We start from the raw sequence: 22,425 nt of genomic DNA, 5'->3' as shown, positions 1-22,425 counted from the left end.
TCACCTGTGAAGCCATCTGGTCCTTGACTTGTTGGAAGATTTTTAATCACAATTTCAATTTCATTACTTGTGATTGGTCTGTTCGTATTTTCTCTTTCATCCTGGTTCAGTCTTGGAAGGTTATACCTTTCTAAGAATTTGTCCATTTCTTCCAGGTTGTCCATTTTGTTGGCATATAGTTGCTTGTAGTAATCTCTTATGATCCTTTGTATTTCTGCAGTGTCTGTTGTAACATCTCCTTTCTCATTTCTAATTTTATTGATTTGAGTCTTCTCCCTTTTTTTCTTGATGAGTCTGGCTAAACGTTTATCAACTCAGAGAATCTGCTTTTAGTTTTATTGATCTTTACTGTTGTTTTCTTTTCTTCTATTTCGTTTATTTGAGATTTTTCTTGCTTTTTGAGGTAGGTTTGTATTGCTATAAACTTCCCTCTTAGAACTGCTTTTGCTGCATCCCATAGGTCTGAGGTCGTTGTGTTTCATTGTCATTTGCTTCTAGGTATTTTTTGACTTCCTGTTTGATTTCTTCAGTGATTATTTAGTATTGGTTATTTAGTAGCATGTTGTGTTGCTCCCATGTGTTTGTGTTTTTTACAGTTTTCTGTTCTGTAATTGATTTTTTTTTTTTTTGGCTGCATTGGGTCTTTGTTGCTGCACATGGCCTTTCTCTAGCTGCAGCAAGCAGAGGCTACTCTTCATTGCAGCGCGCGGACTTCTCATTGTGGTGGCTTCTCTTGTGGCAGAGCACAGGCTCTAGGCATGGGAACTTCAGTAGTTCTTGCACACGGTTCAGTAGTTGTGGCTCACGAGCTCTAGAGCACAGACTCAGTAGTTGTGGTGCACAGGCTTAGTTGCTCCGCAGCATGTGAGATCTTCCCAAATCCGTGTCCCCTGCCCTGGCAGGCGGATTCCTAACCACTGCACTACCAGGGAAGTCCCTGTAATTGATTTCTAATCTCATAACGCTGTGGTTGGAAAAGATGCTTCATACGATTTCAGTTTTCTTAAATTTACTGAGGCTTGATTTGTGACCCGAGATATGATCTATCCTGGAGAGTGTTCCATGAGCACTTGAGAAGAAAGTGTATTCTGTTGTTTTTGGATGGAATGTCCTATAAATATCAAGTAAGTCCATCTTGTTTCATGTATCATTTAAAGCTGTGTTTCCTTATTTATTTTCATTTTGGATGAGCTGTCCGTTGGTGAAAGTGGGGTGTTCAAGTGCCCTACTATGATTGTGTTATTGTCAGTTTCCTCTTTTATGGCTGTTAGTATTTGCCTTATGTATTGAGGTGCTCCTATGTTGGGTGCATAAATATTTACAACTGTTATATCTTCTTCTTGGATTGATCCCCTGATCATTATGTAGTGTCCTTTGTCTCTTGTAATAGTCTTTGTTTTAAAGTCTATTTTATCTGATATGAGTATTGCTACTCCAGCTTTCTTTTTTTTTTTAAAGATGTTGGGGGTAGGAGTTTATTAATTAATTAATTTATTTTTGCTGTGTTGGGTCTTTGTTTCTGTGCGAGGGCTTTCTCTAGTTGTGGCACGCAGGGGCCACTCTTCATCACAGTGTGCGGGACTCTCACCATCATGGCCTCTCTTGTTGTGGAGCACAGGCTCCAGACGTGCAGGCTTAGTAGCTGTGGCTCACGGGCCCAGTTGCCCCGCGGCATGTGGGACCCTCCCGGATCTGGGCTCAAACCCGTGTTCCCTGCATTAGCAGGCAGACTCTCAACCACTGCGCCACCAGGGAAGCCCCCAGCTTTCTTTTGATTTCCATTTGCATAGAATATATTTTTCTATCCCCTCAATTTAAGTCTGTATGTGTCCCTGGGTCTGAAGTGGGTCTCTTATAGACAGCATGTATATGGATCTTGTTTTGTATCCATTCAGCCAGTCTGTGTCTTTTGGTTGGAGCATTTAATCCATTCACATCTTTACTATCATTACTCTGAATTATTGATATGTATGTTCTTATTACCATTTTCTTAATTGTTTTGGATTTGTTTTTGTAGGTCTTTTTCTTCTCTTGTGTTTCCCGCTTAGAGAAATTCCTTTAACATTTGTTGTACAGCTCGTTTGCTGGTGCTGAATTCTCTTAGCTTTTGCTTGTCTGTAAAGCTTTTGATTTCTCTGTCGAACCTGAATGAGATCCTGGCTAGGTAGAGTAATCTTGGTTGTAGTTTTTTCCCTTTCATCACTTTAAATATATCCTGCAACTCCCTTCTGGCCTGCAGAGTTTCTGCTGAAAAATAGCTCATAACCTTATGGGGATTCCCTTGTATGTTATTTGTTGCTTTTCCCTTGCTGCTTTTAATGTTTTCTTCTTTGTACTTAATTTTTCTTTTTTTAAGTTTTTGACTGCGTTGGGTCTTCGTTACTGTGCGCAGGCTTTTCTCTAGTTATGGCGAGCAGGGCCTACTCTTTGTTGCGGTGCGAGGGCTTCTCATTGTGGTGGCTTCTGTTGTTGTGGAGCATGGTCTCTAGGTGCATGGACTTCAGTAGTTGTGGCTTGCAGGCTCTGGAGTGCAGGCTTAGTAGTTGTGGCACATGGGCTTAGCTGCTCCACGCCATGTGGGATCTTCCCCGACCAGGGCTCAATCCCGTGTCCCCTGCATTGGCAGGTGGATTCTTAATCACTGTGCCACCAGGGAAGTCGTGTATTTAATTTTTGATAGTTTGATTAATATGTGTCTCGGCATGTTTCTCCTTGTGTTTATCCTGTGTGGGATGCTCTGCGCTTCCTGGACTTGATTGACTATTTCCTTTCCCATGTTAGGGAAGTGTTCAACTATAATCTCATCAAATATTTTCTCAGATCCTTTCTTTTTCTCTTCTTCATCTGGGACCCCTGTCATTCGAATCTTGGTGCCTTTAATGTTGTCCTAGAAGTCTCTGAGACTGTCCTCAATGCTTTTCATTGTTTTTTCTTTATTCTGCTACATGGCAGTTATTTCCACCATTCTATCTTCCAGCTCACTTATCCATTCTTCTGCCTCAGTTATTCTGCTATTGATTCCTTCTAGAGTATTTTTAATTTTTGTTACTGTGTTGTTCATCACTGTTTTTTTTGCTCTTTAGTTCTTCTAGGTCTTTGTTAAATGTTTCTTGTATTTTCTTCATTTTATTTCTGAGATTTTGGATCATCTTTACTATCATTACTCTGAATTCTTTTTCAGATAGACTGCCTATTTCCTCTTCATTTGTTTGGTCTTTTGGGTTTTTACTTTGCTCCTTCATTTGCAGTATATTTCTCTGTCTTCTCATTTTGTTTAACGTACTGTGTTTGGGTTCTCCTTTCCTCAGTCTGCAGTGTCATAGTTCCTCTTACTTCTAGTGTCTGCCCCCAGTGGGTGAGGTTGGTCCAGTGGCTTGTGTAGGCTTCCTAGTGCTGGAGACTGGTGCCTGCATTCTGATGGGTGGAGCTGGATTTTGTCCCTCTGATGGGCAGTGATGCATCTGGTTGTGTGTTTTGGTGTGTCTGTAAGCTTATTATGATTTTAGGCAGCCTGTCTACTAATTGGTGGGGTTGTGTTCCTGTCTTGCTAGTTTTTTGGCATGAGGCATCCAGCACTGGAGCTTGCTGGCTGTTGGGTGGAGCCAGGTCTTAGTGTTGAGATGGAGACCACTGGGAGAACTCTCACCGATTAATATTCCGAGGTGCCGGGAGTTCTCTGGTGGTCCAACATCCTAGACTCAGCTCTCCAACCTCTTAGGCTCAGGCCCATCCCCTGGCTGGAGTAACAAAACTCTGCAAGCCTCAAGGCACAGAGGAAAAGGGAAAAAAAGAAAGAAAAGAAAATGAACAGAGAAATAAAACCCCAATACAAATGGTAAAAGAAAAACCAAACAGACGAAAACACACAAATAAACACACACACACACTCACAAGAAAGAAAAAGAGAGAAAACAAAAAAAAGAAGAGAGGGCTTCCCTGGTGGCGCAGTGGTTGAGAGTCCGCCTGCCGATGCAGAGGACGCGGGTTCGTGCCCCGGTCCGGGAGGATCCCGCGTGCCGCGGAGCGGCTGGGCCCGTGAGCCATGCCCGCTGAGCCTGCGCGTCCGGAGCCTGTGCTCCGCGACGGGAGAGGCCACAACAGTGAGAGGCCCACGTACCGCAAAAAAAAAAAAAAAAAGAAGAGAACAAGCAAACAAATAAATGAACCCCAAAACAAAAACAAACACTAAAACTAAACTAACAAAAACCAAAAACAAATCAAAAGCAGAAGCAAGCTAAAAAAAGGCAAAGAAAACATAAAACACACAAAACAAGAAAAAGATAAAAACGAAAGAAGAAAGCAAAAGGAAGAAACACAAAACAGCAAAAAAGTAAAGTAAAAATAGAAAATATAGTTAAAAAGAAGAAAAATAAAGCAAAACAAGGGGAAAAAACAAAGGCAAGGGAAAAAACACAATATAATGAGAAAGTAAAGTAGAAATAGAAAAAAATGTTTAATATTAAAAATAAAAGGATAAAAAAGTAAGGAAAAAGTAAATAAAAATTAAAAGAAAAATTGAAAAAAAGAACAACAGAAGAAAACGAAGAAAATAATAATATTTTCCTGGACCTTCAGGTGTCAGTGTCCTGCCCCCACAGTGAGCCACAGCCAATCCCTGCCTGCCCAGGATGTCCCCAGTACTTCTAGGTCAGTCCCTGGACCTGCTGTGGGCACTGTGGGGCCAGTTCAGACTCTGATCTGGCATGACTCCCGTGTGTACTTGCCCCCAAACTCCACACTTACCCCTAGAGTCTGCAGCCTTAATTGTGGGAACACTCCTTGTCTATTCATATATTCCACAGATGCAGGGTTTACCAAGGCGACTGTGGGGATTTAATCCGCTGCTCCTCTGGCTGCAAGGGCATATTTCCCTCTCTCTTTGGTCACACTGCCCCTGGAGTTCAGCTTTGGTTTTGGCCCCACGTCTGTGTGTGGGCCACCTGCAGGCGTCTGTTCCCCACCCAGGCAAGAGGAAGCGAAGCATCAGCTGATTAGGGCTCACTTGCTCACTCAGGCCTGGGGAAGGGAGGGATACAGCCATCACCATTGGGATGTGTGGGAAGTGCCTGTGGCAGCAGAGGCCAGCAGGAAGTTTGCAACAGCCTGAGGCTCTTGCAAACCTGAGCCTGAGCACAACACCATGCGCTCTCTTGGGGAGGTTGGCCTCAGATCACGGGATCCTCAGCAGTAGTGGGCTGCACAGGCTCCCAGGAATGTGTGGGCAGTGCACTTGCTCACAGAACCCTTGGTGGCAGCAGCAGCAGTAGCCATTGTGCCTGCTTCTGGGGTCCGAAATAACAGCTACAGCCCACTCCCGCCCCTGGAGCTTGTGTAGGCAGTTTCCTGCCATCTGAGCACATGGAGCAAGAAGCTTCTATTTCAGGCCTGCCCCTCTCCTTGTGCACCCCACAACAATGGTCCCTTGCATCTCTGGCAGACCCAGGCTTCTTCCCAGACTCCCTCAGCTGTGGCACACTAGCCCCTTCGGGCTGTCTTCACACAGCCAATGCCAGTCCTCTCCCTGGGGTCTGACCTCTGAAGCCCAAGCCTCTGTGTCCAGCCCCTACACCACCCCAGTGGGCAGACAAGTGTTTCAGGCTGGGGAGTTCTGGTTGGCACTGATCCTCTGTGCGGGATTCTCCGCTTTGCGCTCTTCACCCCTCCCTGTTGCTGTGCTCTCCTCTGTGGCTCCAAAGCTTCCCCCCCCAGCCAGTCCCCGTCTCCGCCAGTGAAGGAGCTTCCTAGCATGTGGAAACTTTTCCTCCTTCACAGCTCCCTCCCAGAGGCGCAGGTCCCGTCCCTATTTTTTTGTCTCTGTTTTTTTTTTCTTTTGCCCTACCCAGGTACGTGGGAAGTTTCCTGCCTTTTGGAAAGTCTGAGGTCTTCTGCCAGCATTCAGTAGGTGTTCAGTAGGAGTTGTTTCACGTGTAGATGTATTTGTGGGGAGGAAGGTGATCTCTACGTCTTACTCATTGCCATCTTGAAGGTTCCCCCCAAGATTATTGTTTTTAAAATGTGCTTTTTGATAATGATGGGCTTCATAAGATTTGGCCATGTGTTATTGCAGAACAGATTATACTAGATTAAAGGATTATGAGTTTCACAAATTTAATAGGATTGGGTTCTTAATAACATGGCTATAGTACCCAAATTATAATAATCAGGCTTATCTCTAAGTCTATCATTGCTTATTTTGAAACAAGTTTTCTGCTGATAATAGCTGTAACCCTTATGTTCATGTAGATAGAGCTATGTATTATCTCTTATTTCTCAATAATTCCTGCAGGAAATATTTATATTTCATCATGCCAATTGAATTATTGATATCACTAAACAACTATTAACAAGATTAGTTGCAAATATCCAAGAAATGAGAAGTAAAAGCAATAATGAATTTTTATTTTAGCTACTCTGAACATAGGAATTTTAAGTGAGAACAGATAAAATAAGTTGTAGTAAAAACTGAGTTCTCACAATAAAGGGTTTGGAAAGTAAATCTTAGGAGTACTTAAGAGATTTTCTTAGAAATAAATGCCCAGATGACAATGAAAATGGTGGAGTGAGGACCTTTGAAAATGTACACTTCCATTAAAGCTGGCAAATATTGTTACAACTTTTCCAGAATTTTAGAAACTAAATGAAGAATTGCCTGTTCAAGAAAAATGGTCTGATCTCTGCATGAAGGGCAAGCTTTGTGGTGTTTAACTTGCCCTATTCTCCTCTTCTACTCTCCAGCTCAACAATAATCTTGAAAAATAACGGCCCTGCCTTCTTGGTATCAAGGGAATAGAATGGACCTGGAGCTCTTTAAGACCTTCACTCCAAAGAATTTTCATTATTTGGCGTCTTTGGTGCTTCCCTAAAAGCCACCAATAGAAAGGATTGGGTTTTTTTTTTGACATGACTTGGAGTATGCCCATCACTAACAGCGTCTTCCTGGGGCGCATTTGTCTAAAACAATTACAGGCAAGAGTTTTAACTTCATAGCTGTCTTGGGTGATGAGTAACAGTTAAGGAAAAGAGTAGACTAACCATAACGTTTAAAAGGAGAGGCCAAAAGAGATGTTCATAGGTGCCTTGAAATCAGCATATTCCTGGAAATCTAGAATGCCACATGCACACCTTGGGCTGTGCACATTCTCAGAAAAGACCTGAGATGGTCCTAATCTCCCACTGCTAGCTGACCTTGGCACGCTGTACAGAAGTGGAGGCTAAAGCAGAGTTGTAAATTGCCTGAGTATTGTTGAAACCTGCCCCAGCACACACACACAGACTCTCAGCAAAGACTTGAAGATTTAGTCCAGGTGTTTAAGGAAATCTCTGTTCAATCATTGGCTGATCAGTAAGCAAACTGACTAGAGACTTCAGTAGCCACACATAACAAAGAATATAGACTTTACAGAATTAGTTCAGAGAAATCACTAAATTATCATTAACTACAGGTAGCAGCAACAGCAACCCTGGGAAGGTGGGAAGAATCTGATTTCCAGAGTTGCAACATTATATTAATTTAAATGTCCAGTTTTCAACAAAATGTTGCAAGACATGAAAAGAAACAAGAAAATATGGCTCATGCATGATTTTATACTTTAAATCAGCTATTTTAAATATGTTAAAAGAGCTAAAGAAAAATATGTCTAAGGAACTAAAGGAAAGTCTGAGAATGATATCTCACCAAATACAGTAAGTCCCCTACATACGAACAAGTTCTGTTCTGAGAGCACGTTCGTAAGTCCAGTTTGGTCTAAGTCCAACAAAGTTAGCCTAGGTACCCAACTAACACTATCGGCTATAAAGTACTGTACTGTAATAGGTTTATAATACTTTTAACACAAATAATACATAAAAAACAAACACAAAAACTACAACTTTTTTTTTTTTTTTTTTTTTTGCGGTACACAGGCCTCTCACCGCTGTGGCTTCGCCTGTTGCGGAGCACAGGCTCCGGACGCGCAGGCTCAGCGGCCATGGCTCACGGGCCCAACCACTCCGTGGCATGTGGGATCTTCCCGTACCGGGGCACGAACCCGTGTCCCCTGCATCGGCAGGCGGACTCTCAACCACTGCGCCACCAGGGAAGCCCAAAAACTACAACATTTTTAATCTTACAGTACTTGAAAAGTTCAGTAGTACAGTACAACAGCTGGCATACAGGGGCTGGCATCAAGTGAACAGGCAAGAAGAGTTACTGACTGGAGGAGGGAGAGGACGTGGGAGATGGTAGAGCTGAAGGATCGTTAGCAATAGGAGACGGAGGGCAAGCTGCAATTTCACTCACGCCTGAAGTTGATGGCACAGAATCTGGTTCCTTGCTGGATTCAATTCTGTCTACCCTCTTGAAAAAGCGATCCAGTGATGTCTGGGTCATAGCTCTTTTTTTCTCATCATAGGTGACACAGTAGCACTGGATTGGATTCTGAATGGCTGCTTTAACATTCGGGTCCTGTGCCTCAAAAACTAACAGTGCCTCCTCAAATAAAGAAAATCCCCTTGCCATATCCTGCGTCATGAATCTCTACGGTTCTTCAGTTACTTCTTCTTCCTCTTGTCTCTCTTCATCCTTTCTCTGGGCCTCCAATTCCATCTTTTTGCCTCATTCCACTCTCTCAATTATTTTCACTATTGTTTCCATTGTTAACGCTTGGCAGTTCTTAGCTGTACCAGCTACATCACTGCTGCTCTTACGCTTGCTTCTGGGCATCCTTTGCTTGAAATAAAGATACTGTACTATTTTACTCTATATAGTACTGTAAGTAAAGTACACAAAAGCACAACCACTTGTAGAGGATGCATGCACGTGACAGTGTACGCCAGATATGTGAACTAACTTACTTGATTGGACATGCAAACACATGTTCGCATCTTTGAAAGTTCACAACTTGAAGTTTCATATGTAGGGGGTTTACTGTAGAGAATATCAATAAAGAGGTAGAAATTATTAAGAAGGAACCAAATAGAAATTCTGGAGCTGAAAACTATAGTAATTAAGTAAAACATTCACTGGAAGGATTAACAGCAGATTTGAGCAGGCAGAAGAAAGAATCAGTAACTTGAAGATAGTTCAATAGAGATAATCCAATCTGAGGAACAGAAATCAAAAAGAGTGAAGAAACTTTAACAGAGTCTCAGAGACCTGTGGTATGGCATCAGGAATGCCAACATACTCACAATGGTAGTCCCAGAAAGTGATGAGAGAGAAAGGGCCAAAAGAATAAGGCTGAAAATGTCCCAAATCTGATGAAAAACATTAATTTACACATCCAAAAAGCTTAATAAACTCCAATTAGGACAACGTCAAAGAGATCCACACATAGGCTTACCATAATCAAATTGTCAGAAGATAAACAGAAGCTTGAAAGCAATAAGAAAGAAGCAACTCATCATATATAAGGGATCTTCAGTCAGATTAACAGCTTTTTTCTTATTAGAAGCCATAGAAGCCAGAGACATTGAGATGACATATTCAAAGTGCTGCAAGAAAAAACTGTCAACTGAGAATTCTATATACAGAAGTATTTTCCTTCAAAAATGAAAGGCAAAGTAAGATAGTCTGAGGTAAATAAGTGAAAGAGTTTGTCATTAGCAGACCTGCCCTTAAAAAAAAAAAAAATGGAAGTCCTTCTCATTGGAGTGAAAGCACACTAGACAGTAACTTGATCAAGACGAAGCGATAAAATAGATTTACATAGGTAAATCTGAAGGACAGTATGTGTGTATTTTTGTTTGTATCTGTTATGTTCTATCTGATTTAAATTACAGCTGCATAAAGCACTACTGATAAACATGTTGTTGGGCACACAATGAATAAGATATATTTTGTGACAATAACAGCATAAAAGTGGGGAGGGGAATGGAGCTACATAGGAGCAAAACTTTTGTGTACTATTGGTCATTCTAATTAAGATGTTAATAGTAATCCCCAGGGCAATCACTAAGAAAACATCCCCAAAATATTTGGTAAAAGAAATAAGGGAATTAAACTGATACACTAAAATATGTTTGACATAAAATGAAGCAACTGTGGAAGAATTGAGGAACAAAAATTCATATGACTTATAGAAAATAAATAGCAAATGGCAGATGTAAATCCTACTTTGTCAGTAATTGTATTAAATGTAAATGGATTAAACTCTCCAATTAGAAGGCAGGGATTGGCAGAATACTTTAAAAACACATAAACTATATATTATCTACAGAAGAGTCACATTTGACTCAAGGACACAAATATGGTAAAAGTAAAAGCTGGAAAAAGATATTCCATGAAAACAATAACCAAAAGCGAGCTAGAGTGGTTAAACTAATACCAGAGAAAATAGATTTTAAGACAAAAATTGTTACTAGAGACAAGTACAGTTTATAATTGTAATGATAAAAGGATCAACTCTTCAAGAAGATATGACAATTACAAACATATATACACTTAACAATAGAGAACCAAAATACATAAGCAAAAACCAAAAGAATTGAAGGGATAGACAATTCAACAATAATAGTTTAAAATTTAAATACTCCATTTTGAATAAAGAATGGAATAGCAAGATGGAACATAAGCAAGAAATTAGAAGACTTAATGCTACAAACCAACTAAATCTCTATAGAACATTCAACAACAGCAGGGGACACGTTCTTCTCAAGTGCACATGAAATATTTTTCAAGGTAGACCACATATTAAGCTTAAGTCCCAATAAATTTAAATGGATTGATAATACAAAGTATGTTTTCTGATGAGAGTGGAATGTTATGAGATAAATTACGGAAGGAAATTTGGGAAATTCACAAATATGTTGAAATTAATCAACACACTCCCAAAAGGGATGGCTCAAACAAAATCACAAGGGAAATTAGGATATACTATGAGATAGTGAAAATGAAAACATACAAAAACTTATTGGGTGCAATGAAGGCATTGCTCAGTGGGGAATTTATTAATATTTTAATGCCTATGTTGAAAAATAGAGAAAACTTTCAATACAAAAACCTAGACTTCTATCTTAAGAAACTAGAAAAAGAAGAGCAAACTAAACCCAAAGCAGATATAAGAAAGGAAATAAAATGACTAGAACAGAAATAAAAGAGCTAGAGAATCGAAAAACAAGAGAAAGTCAATAAAACCAAAAGTTGGTTCTTTAAGCAGATCAACAGAATTGGCAAACTTTGGCTAGACTGGCCAGGAAAAAAGGAAGATTCAAATTACTAAAATCAGGAATGAATTAGAAGGATCATTGTTGACCTTACAGATAGAAAGAGGACTATAAAGGAATACTATGAGCAGTGGTATGTCAATGAATTTGATAAGTTATATGAAGTGAACAAATTTCTAGGAGGATACAAGTTACCAAAACTATCTCAAGCAGAAATGAATGCTGTAAATAGATGTATAACATCTTAAGAGACTGAGTTAGAAATTCAAAACTTCTTACAATGAAAAGCCAAGTCTACACTGGTGAATTCTGTCAGTTTAAAGAAGTAACTTTTCAATTAAAAAAAAATTAGAAAAGAGAGAACACTTCCTAACTCATTCTTTGAAGTCAGTATTACCTTGATACCCAAACCAAAGACTTTGTAAGAAAAAAAAACTATAGTTAAGTATTGCTTACAAATATAGATGTAAGTATTCTCAACAAAGTTCTAGCAAATCAAATCCAGCAGTATATAAAAAGGATTATACACCCTGATTAAGTGACATTTATCTCAGGGATGAAAGGTTGGTTCAACGTACAAAAATCAATCTAATGCAACCTATTTATAGAATAAACGTGGATGTAACCCCACATAATTGTCTCAATAAACAAAGTATTTGATAAAATCCAACACCCTTTAGTAATAAAAACACTCAACAAACTGGGAAAAGAAGTGAACTTCCTCAGTCTAATAAGAGTGTATCTGTGGGCTTCCCTGGTGGCGCAGTGGTTCAGAGTCCGCCTGCCGATGCAGGGGACATGGGTTCGTGCCCCGGTCTGGGAAGATCCCGTGTGCCGCGGAGCGGCTGAGCCCGTGAGCCATGGCCGCTGAGCCTGTGCGTCCAGAGCCTGTGCTCCGCAATGGGAGAGGCCATAACAGTGAGAGGCCTGCGTACCACAAAAACAAACAAACAAAAAAAGTGTATCTGTAAAAAATGCACAGCTGGGACTTCCCTGGCGGCCCAGTGGTTAAGACTCTGCGCTTCCAATGCCGGGGCACAGGTTCCATCCCTGGTTGGGGAATTAAGATCCCACGTGCCATGTGGTGCAGCCAAAAAAAAAATGCACATCTAACTTTTTTTTTTAACATCTTTATTGGTGTATAATTGCTTTACAATAGTGTGTTAGTTTCTGCTTTATAACAAAGTGAATCAGCTATACATATACGTATATCCCCATATCTCCTCCTTCTTGCATCTCCCTCCCACCCTCCCTATCCCACCCATCTTGGTCACAAAGTACAGAGCTGATCTCCCTGTGCTATGTGGCTGCTTCCCACTAGCTATCTATTTTACATTTGGTAGTGTATATAAGTCCATGCCACTCTCTCACTTCGTCCCAGCTTACCCTTCCCCCTCCTCGTGTCCCCAAATCCATGCTCTATGTCTGCGTCTTTATTCCTGTCCTGCCCCAAGGTTCTTCAGAACCTTTTTTTTTAGATTCCATATATATGTGTTAGCATACAGTATTTATTTTTCTCTTTCTGACTTACTTCACTCTGTATGACAATCTCTAGGTCCATCCATCTCACTGCAAATAACTCAATTTCGTTTCTTTTTATGGTTGAGTAATATTCCATTGTATATATGTGCCACATCTTCTTTAAACATTCATCTGTCAATAGACAGGTTGCTTCCATGTCCTGCCTACTGTAAATAGAACAGCTAGCACATTGAATGGTGAAATGCTGTATGCTTTCCCCAAGGATGTCCACTCTCACCTCTTCTGTTCAACACCACTGGAAATTCAAGCCAGGGCAGTTAGGTAAGAAAGAGAAATAAAAAGCATCCATATTGAAAAGGAAAAAAGAAAACTATCTCTATTTGCAGTTGACATGATCTTAGATAGATAGATACCCCTAAACAATCCACAAAACAACAACAGCAAAATACAACTATTAGAGTTCGCAAGTGAGATCAGCTGATTGCAAGATAGAAAATCAATATATAAAAAACGATTGTATTTTATAAACTATCAATAAACAGCCTGAAAATGAAATTAAGAGAGAATTCCACTTACAGTAGCATCAAAATGAGTAAAATACTTAGGAGTAAAATTAATCAAAGAAGTGCAAGACTTGTACTGAAAAGTAAAAAACATTTAATGAAATTAAAGACCTATATAAATAGAAAGACATCCCGTGTTCATGAATTGAATGACCTAAATGTTGTCATGGTGGAAGTACCCCCCAACTGGTCTATAGATTAACTGTAAAACCTCCAAAATTCCAATTTCTTTTCTGCAGAAATTGATATTAGTCCTAAAATTCATATGAAAATGCAGGGGACCCAGAGCAGCCAAAAGAACCTTGGGGAAAAAAAAAAGTTGGAAGACTCAAATTTCCCAATTTCAAAACTTACTACAAAACTTGAGTAATCAAGGCAATTTGGTACTGGTATAAGAATAGACATACAGGTTAATGAAATGGAATTGAGCGTCCAGAAGTAAACAAGGTTTTGAGCAAGGGTACCAAGACCATTCAATCAGAACAAAATAGTGTTTTCAACCAAGGACGCTGGGCACAACTGGTTATCCACATGCAAATGAATCAACCCCCTCCCACCTCACACTGTATACAAAAATTAACTCAAGTAGAGCAGAGACCTAAACGTAAGAGCTAAATCTATAAAACTCTTAGAAAAAAACATAGATGTGTGTCTCTGTAGCCTAGTTTTCTTAGATATGACATCAAAAGCTCAAGCAACCAAAGAAAAAGTGGATAAATTTGACTTCATCAAAATTAACAATTTTGTGTGTCAAAGTACACTGTCAAGAAAGTGGAAAGAAAACCCACAGAATGAGAGAAAATAGTTGCAAATCCTGTATCTGACGAGTGTCCAATATCAAAAATATACATTAAAAAAACTCTTATGACTCAACAATAAAAAAAATTTAAACACAGACAAAGGATTTGAATAGACATTTTTCCAAGGAAAATATACAAATGGCCAATGAGCATATGGAAAGATGCTCAACATCATTAGTCATTAGGGAAATGCAAATCACAACACAATGAGATACCCATTAGGATGGCTATAATAAAAAGAAGGCAAAATAATTATTGGTGGGGATGTGGAGAAGTTGGAACTCTTAGATTGCTGGTGGGATTGTGAAAATGATGCAGCCACATTTTTTTGTTTTGTTTTTGTTTTTGAACATCTTTATTGGAGTATAATTGCTTTACAATGGTGTGTTGATGCAGCCACTTTGGAAAACAAGTTATCTGTTCCCCAAAATGTTGTATGTATAGTTACCATTTGAGCTGGCAATTCCACCCCTAGGTATGTACCCAAAAGAATTGAAAACATGTTCACACAAAAATTGTTAAATTATTCATATTAGTAATAACAGCCCAAATGTCCATCAACTGGTGAGTGACTAAGCAAAATGTGGTGTAGCCATACAATGGAATATTATTTGGCAGTAAAAAGGAATGAAGTATTTATACATGCTACAGTTGACAAACCTTGAAAACATTGTGCCAAGTGAAAAGAAGCCAGACATATATGATTTCATTTATATGAAATGTCCAGAATAGGCAAATCCATAGAGACAGAAAGTAGGTAAGTGGTCTCCAGTGGATGGGGGTAAGGGGAAGTGGAGTGACTCCTAATGGGTATGGGATTTCCTCTTGGGTGATGAGAATGTTCTGGAATTAGGTAGCGGTGATAGTTGTACAACCTTGTAAATATACTAAAAACCGCTGAATAATACACTTTAATATGGTGAATTCTTTGGTATATAACTTGTATTTCAATAAATAAATAAATGCTATCATTATGAATACTATTTATGCCCAGGTGATCATGGCATTGTTATGTGCTGTGTAGATTAACTTGAACGACATCATATAGATACAGATAACATTTAATAGCAAGAAGTATAATTAAATATAAAGTAAATACTTCCTCCTTCAGGGCTACTGTATGGCCATTAAAATTATATTGTCAAGTTTATTGTTGTCTAATATGTATACACTAAAATGCTTATCATTAAACTTAAATTATTTTATTTTCTTCTGGTGTAAATTATTTGAGAAACATCTCGGTTAAACATGTTTTTAAAGAGGAAGTACCATAATAGTGGACATTTAGGAAAGGGAAATTGTTCACATTGACTTTCTATTCATGACTAAGATAACTGCAACTATCTAAAATTTCCTTGGGAAGTTGAGCAGGTTTGTGAGATACAGTGTCACTATTTGAGCTTTTTTTTCCAAAAAGGATGAATCTGTATATATATGGTTGGGTTTTTTTCAGGTCAAGCAAATGAAGTGGCCAAAGAAGCTGCTAACAGATGGACTGGTATGTATTACAGTGGCACTGATAAACTAGTCAAACTCTTGTACACTTACTATGATGTGAAATGCAGGAACTATTGTGCCTGGTTAAGTTCAAGAAAAGACATTTCTGAAAGTGTATGTATTAATCAAGTTTTTATATCTTAAATCATTTCATTTACTTGAGGAATTTTAAAAATCTTACTATGAGTCATTTTGTAAAGTGTAAGGCATTTTTGTAAAACCAATGATTATTTTAAGTTTTGTGTAACTTTTCCCAGATAAATCACTTGGGCTAATCACTTAACCTTCTTATATATTAATGCAAGATACAACTTTTAAGAGTTTCATGCAATCCTAAAGATTTGTCTTCTTGCTCATAATAATAATTGCAAACATTTGTCAAGGACTGATTATGAGCCGGGCATTATAAAGCATGTCTGTGCTGCATTCTCATTTTATCTCCACAACAATCTTATGAGGTAGATAGGATTATTATCCCTAATTTTAGAGATGAAACTGAGGCCACTAGGAACCCACAGTCACACAGGTGCTAGGCAGTGGAACAGGAATTAGATTTCAGAGTCCAAGCTCTCACCCACCACACGGGGTAGTCTTCTCTGTGTACCTGCTTTCATGTAAATGCCTCATTAATCCATTTGCCAATGGATACACCCTCTGGTCTATACCAGGTATATACTAAGAAATGGGAACTAATGAGGCATTATCTATGTGTCTTAAAATTTAGAAGAACATTAATAAATAATGATTGTTATGAATTATATACAAGTATGATTATTATTGTTAAAACAATAAATAATATTATTGTCTAGAAGTTACACTGATGTTTTTTCAGTATTTAATTATGAAATAATGGTAATTGAACCTTTCCATCCTGGTAAGAGTCTTTAATGCCTTTATATGTGTTACACTTATTCTGTTTCCGTGGGACAGCATGGATAAGATTGCATTGACACAGAGATGCAGAAAGCTTGAAGTAGCTGCCTTAAGTCAAAGGTGATTAGTCACTGGAAGAACAGGGATTAGAGCCAGATTTCCCTGATTCCATGTCCAGACCTCTGTATTTCACAGAAAACTTAAGAATCGTTTTTCCTTGTCTATTTTAGAATTAAGTACACTGATAAAATCAATATAACTGGCCTTTGGTCCCTATAAAATTGCAGTCTTATTTATTACAAAGTTATTTCCTAAATTGTGTAATGCTTTAGTGATAAGAACAGAGGAGGGTAAAAACAGCAAACTAACATTAAATAAAAGAGAATAATGAAATGTGTGTCCAATAAAGTATAAATAAATAATAAATACAGTGATATCATATAGGTTTGAGAAATATAAAATTTTGAGTAAGTAAAAAGGCAAGTGGATTTTTAGGTTAAAAATAAGACAAGAGTCACAAAATGATTTCCCCTAATTAACAAAGCAGCTCAGCAAACAGTAGGCACAGGCAGCCTGTGTATATAGTGGGAGGAACTTGGCTTTCAAAGGAATCCAGGTTGTTCTCCTTATTTGCCATGTGATTTATTGAACCTCTCTGACCCTGCTTCTTCATCTGTTCAATGTGGATAATATCTACCTCACATTTTGGAAGGATTAAATAAAACAGTTTGTAAGCCGTTTAGCACACCATTAGACACATTGATAAACAAATACTGCCCTTTTCCCTGTCTCTTAAAAAAATCCTTTCATGTTTTCCAGTTGATCAGAAACTTCAAAAATTGTAATTAAAAAAACGTGAACAACTTTTTTTCCCCTTGTGTTATTAGCTGAGAAAGAACCTGAAACTTTTTAAATCACACGGGAAGGATAATATTTTCAGAACAGTAGAAACAGCTGTTAAGAACTATATTTCCGGGGGCTTCCCTTCCCTGGTGGTGCAGTGGTTGAGAGTCCGCCTGCCAATGCAGGGCACACGGGTTCGTGCCCCGGTCCAGGGGGATCCCACATGCCGCGGAGCGGCTGGGCCCGTGAGCCTGCGTGTCCGGAGCCTGTGCTCCGCAACGGGAGAGGCCACAACAGTGAGAAGCCCGCGTACCGCAAAAACAAACAAACAAAAAAACATATTTCCATTTGAGTTTACAGCTTGCTCCTTCCAACATAAAAGTGTTATGAAAAAATCATGGAGTTAAAACGAATTAGACCTCAGAAAATCTTCCTGTTTTCAAAACAAACAAAAAGAAAACATCAATAATACTTATAACTGAAGATCGTTATATAATCATTAGTTAAGATTTGGTTTCTTTATACTGAAAAGGTCCCTAAAATGTATTTTAAATTGAGCATACTTACTGTTCAGTAATTCAGTATTTCAATTTTATAGAATGAGAAGTCACCTCAGGGTATAAATATAACGAGAAATATAGTATCTAAATGTTTTGTGACATTAGGTAACTTTAAAAGTGATTTATCAAATTATATAAAACCTTGCCTAATAACTAAGATAGTGGAGTTTTTATGACTTTGTATGAGAGGCATCTAAATGAGTGAGGGGGGAAAGATGTTGTGAGGTTCTAACATAGACTCATGCATGTGATATTGCCCATCCTATTCCTGTATATATCTTGGGTTTGCCACCATATAAATTAATATGAATTCTACCAGTCTTAAGGTTGTTTCTTTAAAAATAAAAGTATTTTTTATCCCTTCATAAACATTTCCACATAATAGAAAAATTAGTTGACAGGGATGAACTATCAAGATTGCGGGTGACTTTGTCTTGAAGGCAGACATTGAGTGGCCCAAGGACATATTTAATCAGAGTCTTTTTGAACTGGTCCATTAAGCATTGTATACAGAGGCTTTTTATTTGTTTATTCTTTTGTTTGTTCTTAATTTTTGAAGGTTTATAATAAAATGGTTTCTTGCCCTCACATGAACCAGGAACTCCTTCCTGCAGAGGCTCTAGTCTTACTATGGTGCCTCGTTTTCTTCTCTCCTGTTCCCGGATTGAAATACATTCCTCCAAGGCTCCTACAGCGTTGCATCTGTCCTCTTGTTTTCTGGAAATCTTTCTGTATTCTTGGAGCCTATTGTACAAGCTCTACACATAACACTTGATCTTTTCTCTCTAACATACATATCACTTTGGAATTGTTTAGTGATAAATTGATTTTTCTCTCTCTACTCTTGTGTCAGTTTGAAGGCATAGGCTCTTTATATTCTGGAATACCTGTAATACACTTAATAGCTGTCTTACGTAGCAATGGGCCCTCTATAAGTATTTGGTTGTGACTGTCAAGATTGCACAGGTTGTGCAGACACTAATCAAATTAAACAGATTATTCTAGAGTACCTCATGCTATTAGTATTCTCTCTTAGGTTCTTATGAAAAGTAGAGATTTGGTTTAGATCATTACATAAAGATTTATTTTAATATCTGTTGATATCCTATAACTCTTTATTTAACGAAATGAGGACATTTTGTTAACATTATTCTATTTGATATAGTAGTATTCACCTCAGCAGTGAACTTCGTTCCAAACATTTAGTTATCAATATTTGATACTTGGAATTAAACTTCCTAAAACAATATTTTTAAGACTGACTGAACTTCATATATTAATTTCCTAATGGTACCATAACAATATACTTCAGACCAGGTGGTGTAAATAAAGAAATTGATTTTCTCACAGTTCTGGAGGATGGAAGTCCAAACTCAAGGTGTAGGCAGGCTTGGTTTTTCCTGAGGCCTCTCTCTCCTTGGCTTCTTCTCCTTGTGTCCTGACAGAGTCTTTCCAATGCCTGGCCCTGGTGTCTCAGTGTATCCACATTTCCTTTTCTTGTAAGGACACCAGTTAGATTGGATTAGGGCCCATCCCAGTGGGCTCATTTTAACTTAATCACCTCTTTAAAGACCCAATTTCCAAGTACAATCATATTCTGAGGTAGTGGGGTTTAGGACTACAACATATGAATTAGGGGGAGGTGATAATTCGGCCAATAACACTCCAAAAGAACCTACTTTAACCCTTCATTTCATTATCACAACTAACACAGTGCTTAATGTTTTATAGAATACTCTGAACCAGAAAACTGTACACCATTACTTTTCTGTATTTATAACACATATTCATTATAAAGATGGTATATGTACATTAAAGAGAATGTGTAAAATTAAAAAAAGAAAACTCACCATCATTCCCATTCCCTCAGTGCAGCCATTGTGAGCACGTTGGTACTGCCTTGCATCCTTCATTGCCTATGCATTGACACCCTTCTACTTGATTAGACATTTAGATTGCTTTTTTTTTTACATCTTTCTTGGAGTATAATTGCTTTACAATGGTGTGTTAGTTTCTGCTTTATAACAAAGTGAATCAGTTATACATATACATATGTTCCCATATCTCTTCCCTCTTGCGTCTCCCTCCCCTGCACCCTCCCTATCCCACCCCTCTAGGTGGTCACAAAGCACTGAGCTGATCTCCCTGTGCTATGCGGCTGCTTCCCACTAGCTATCTGTTTTACATTTGGTAGTGTAAATATGTCCATGCCACTCTCTCACTTTGTCACCGCTTACCCTTACCCCTCCCTGTATCCTCAAGTCCATTCTCTAGTAGGTCTGTGTCTTTACTCCTGTCTTACCCTTAGGTTCTTCATGACATTTTTTTTTCTTAGATTCCATATATATGTGTTAGCATACGGTATTTGTCTTTCTCTTTCTGACTTACTTCACTCTGTATGACACTCTAGGTCCGTCCACCTCACTACAAATAATTTCGTTTCTTTTTATGGCTGAGTAATATTCCATTGTATATCTGTGCCACATCTTCTTTATCCATTCATCTGTTGATGGGCACTTAGGTTGCTTCCATGTCCTGGCTATTGTAAATAGAGCTGCAATGAACATTTTGGTACATGACTCTTTTTGAATTATGGTTTTCTCAGGGTATATGCCCAGTAGTAGGATTGCTGGGTCGTATGGTCTTTCTATTTATAGTTTTTTAAGGAACCTCCATACTGTTCTCCATAGTGGCTGTACCAACTCACATTCCCACCAGCAGTGCAAGAGTGTCCCCTTTTCTCCACACCCTCTCCAGCATTTATAGTTTCTAGATTTTTTGATTGCTTTTATTTTTTTCTTTTGTTACACTGGGATGAAGATTTGCTCATAAATCTTTGTACACAATTTATTTCCTTGGGTTAAATCCCTTTATATAGATGTAACACTTTTCAGTGGTAAACTGCATTTAAATTCCCTAGAAGACATTCAGGATATATCTGTTCCTCTTTTAGTCTTAAGAGAATCCCTTCCTTCCTCCTCACCCCTTCTCCCTGGCCGGATTGTCTGGAAGCCATTCTCTCTGTGGGGGAGGGAAGGGGGTTCCATTTGGGAACAGGAGCAACTCTAATTCCTGAGGTAACAGAATCCTGCCTTTGCTGTGGAAATGTGGAAGAGGCACCATTAACCTCTCCCTGGCTTTGAATTATTCTTTAAGTTGGGTATTCTTTAGTGGCAACTAATTTACTGAATTTTTTTTTTTTTGCGGTACACGGGCCTCTCACTGCTGTGGCCTCTCCCGTTGCAGAGCACAGGCTCCGGACGCGCAGGCTCAGTGACCATGGCTCACGGGCCCAGCTGCTCCGCGGCATGTGGGATCTTCCCAGACCGGGGCACGAACCCATGTCCCCTGCATCGGCAGGCAGACTCTCAACCACTGCGCCACCAGGGAAGCCCCCTACTGAATTTTTTAATATGAAATCTGTTTATTCAAAATAATCATTAAATCTTTTCTTTCTTCTGAAGTTAATTGCTGCTACTCTTGAAAATAGAGAAAACTCCTTATTTTGATACTTCTAAAAGTAATAGAAGTAAAAAAAAATGCTGAATGTAATTATATTTGAAATGTTTTGTGATTATGTTTTCAATTCTCAAAAATATTTCTCAATTTTCTTTATAGATAACATATTTGCAATAAAATCTTGGGCCAAAAGAAAATTTGGGCTCGAAGAAAATAAAATTGATAAAAATTTTGGAATTCCAGAAGACTTTGACTACATAGATTAAAATGTTTTGTGTCAGTGAAGGAGCTATGTGCTTGTGAATATGTAAACTTTTATATTATCCAGCTAAATGTACTGAATTTTCATTTACCTATAACTGTGTTTGTTTTATTAATTTTAAATAAAGTATAAAGTGTAGATGTTTTGCACTCTTTTTGATCAGTCAAAAGCAGAATAATAGCCATGTTCTCTCAGTGCTCATTAGAGTAGGAGAATGCAAGTAAAGTCATCCACCTGTTAGTTTTGCCAATAATTTTTTATAGATTAAAGCCCATGACATGATAACATTTTTTAGTTTCTCTCAAATATTAAATATTAAGAACTAAGGGTAATTTTGAAGGCTGTATTATACCTATACACCCATACATACATGCTTGGAAATAACCTTAAAAACTCTAATGGCTGCTTTACTATTTCTCAGTATTTAGTGGAAAAATGTGAGTGAGTGATTTTCAGTGTATAGCATCATATTTGCAAATTTCCCACAGGAAAAAATACAGAAAGTTGGTGTTCCTCAAACTTGGAGTTAGGTAGTAATTCCTCAGACATGAAAACTACTTTCTTTTGAATGTTTGATGCCTTTCTACTGTAAAGAACAAGCACGTGGCCCTTTGTCCTGATTTATGCACTTTCTATAAGATGATATAGTGGTGTTAGTATAGCACACATAACCAGCAAGAGTTCAGGGATTTTTTTTTCAACTACCTAAAAAAGAGGAGGTTAAAAATAATGTATGCCCTGTGTATATATCTTTTTCCGGTTCAGCTTAGGCATTTAGTGTATTTGCAGGCACTCCAAGACAAACTTAAAAGAAAAATCAAAACTAATGTGTGGAGGCTTCCCTGGTGGCACAGTGGTTAAGAATCCGCCTGCCAATGCAGGGGACACGGGTTCGATCCCTGGTCTGGGAAGATCCCACATGCCACAGAGCAACTAAGCCCACG

The 22,425-nt window shown here is 38.5% G+C and overlaps 1 protein-coding gene across 2 annotated transcripts in view; it reads left to right on the top strand.

Moving 5' to 3' along the window:
• The window catches only part of MND1 (meiotic nuclear divisions 1), an 84,264-nt gene extending 62,638 nt beyond the window's left edge, over positions 1-21,626 (top strand). The window contains exons 7-8 of one of the 2 annotated variants that reach the window (XM_032633035.1): positions 15,441-15,485; positions 21,379-21,626. In XM_032633035.1, the coding sequence (XP_032488926.1) occupies positions 15,441-15,485; positions 21,379-21,485 (152 nt within the window). In that variant the 3' untranslated portion in view covers positions 21,486-21,626. The remainder of the gene's footprint in view (positions 1-15,440; positions 15,486-21,378) is intronic. The other variant, XM_032633036.1, reaches the window with a different exon arrangement.
• Positions 21,627-22,425: the final 799 nt, after the last annotated feature.

Source organism: Phocoena sinus, chromosome 5 (assembly GCF_008692025.1).
Source record: "Phocoena sinus isolate mPhoSin1 chromosome 5, mPhoSin1.pri, whole genome shotgun sequence".
NCBI classification, from domain to species: domain Eukaryota; kingdom Metazoa; phylum Chordata; class Mammalia; order Artiodactyla; family Phocoenidae; genus Phocoena; species Phocoena sinus.
The sequence above is the reverse complement of the archived record's forward strand: the minus strand, read 5'-3'. Positions and strand labels throughout refer to the sequence as shown.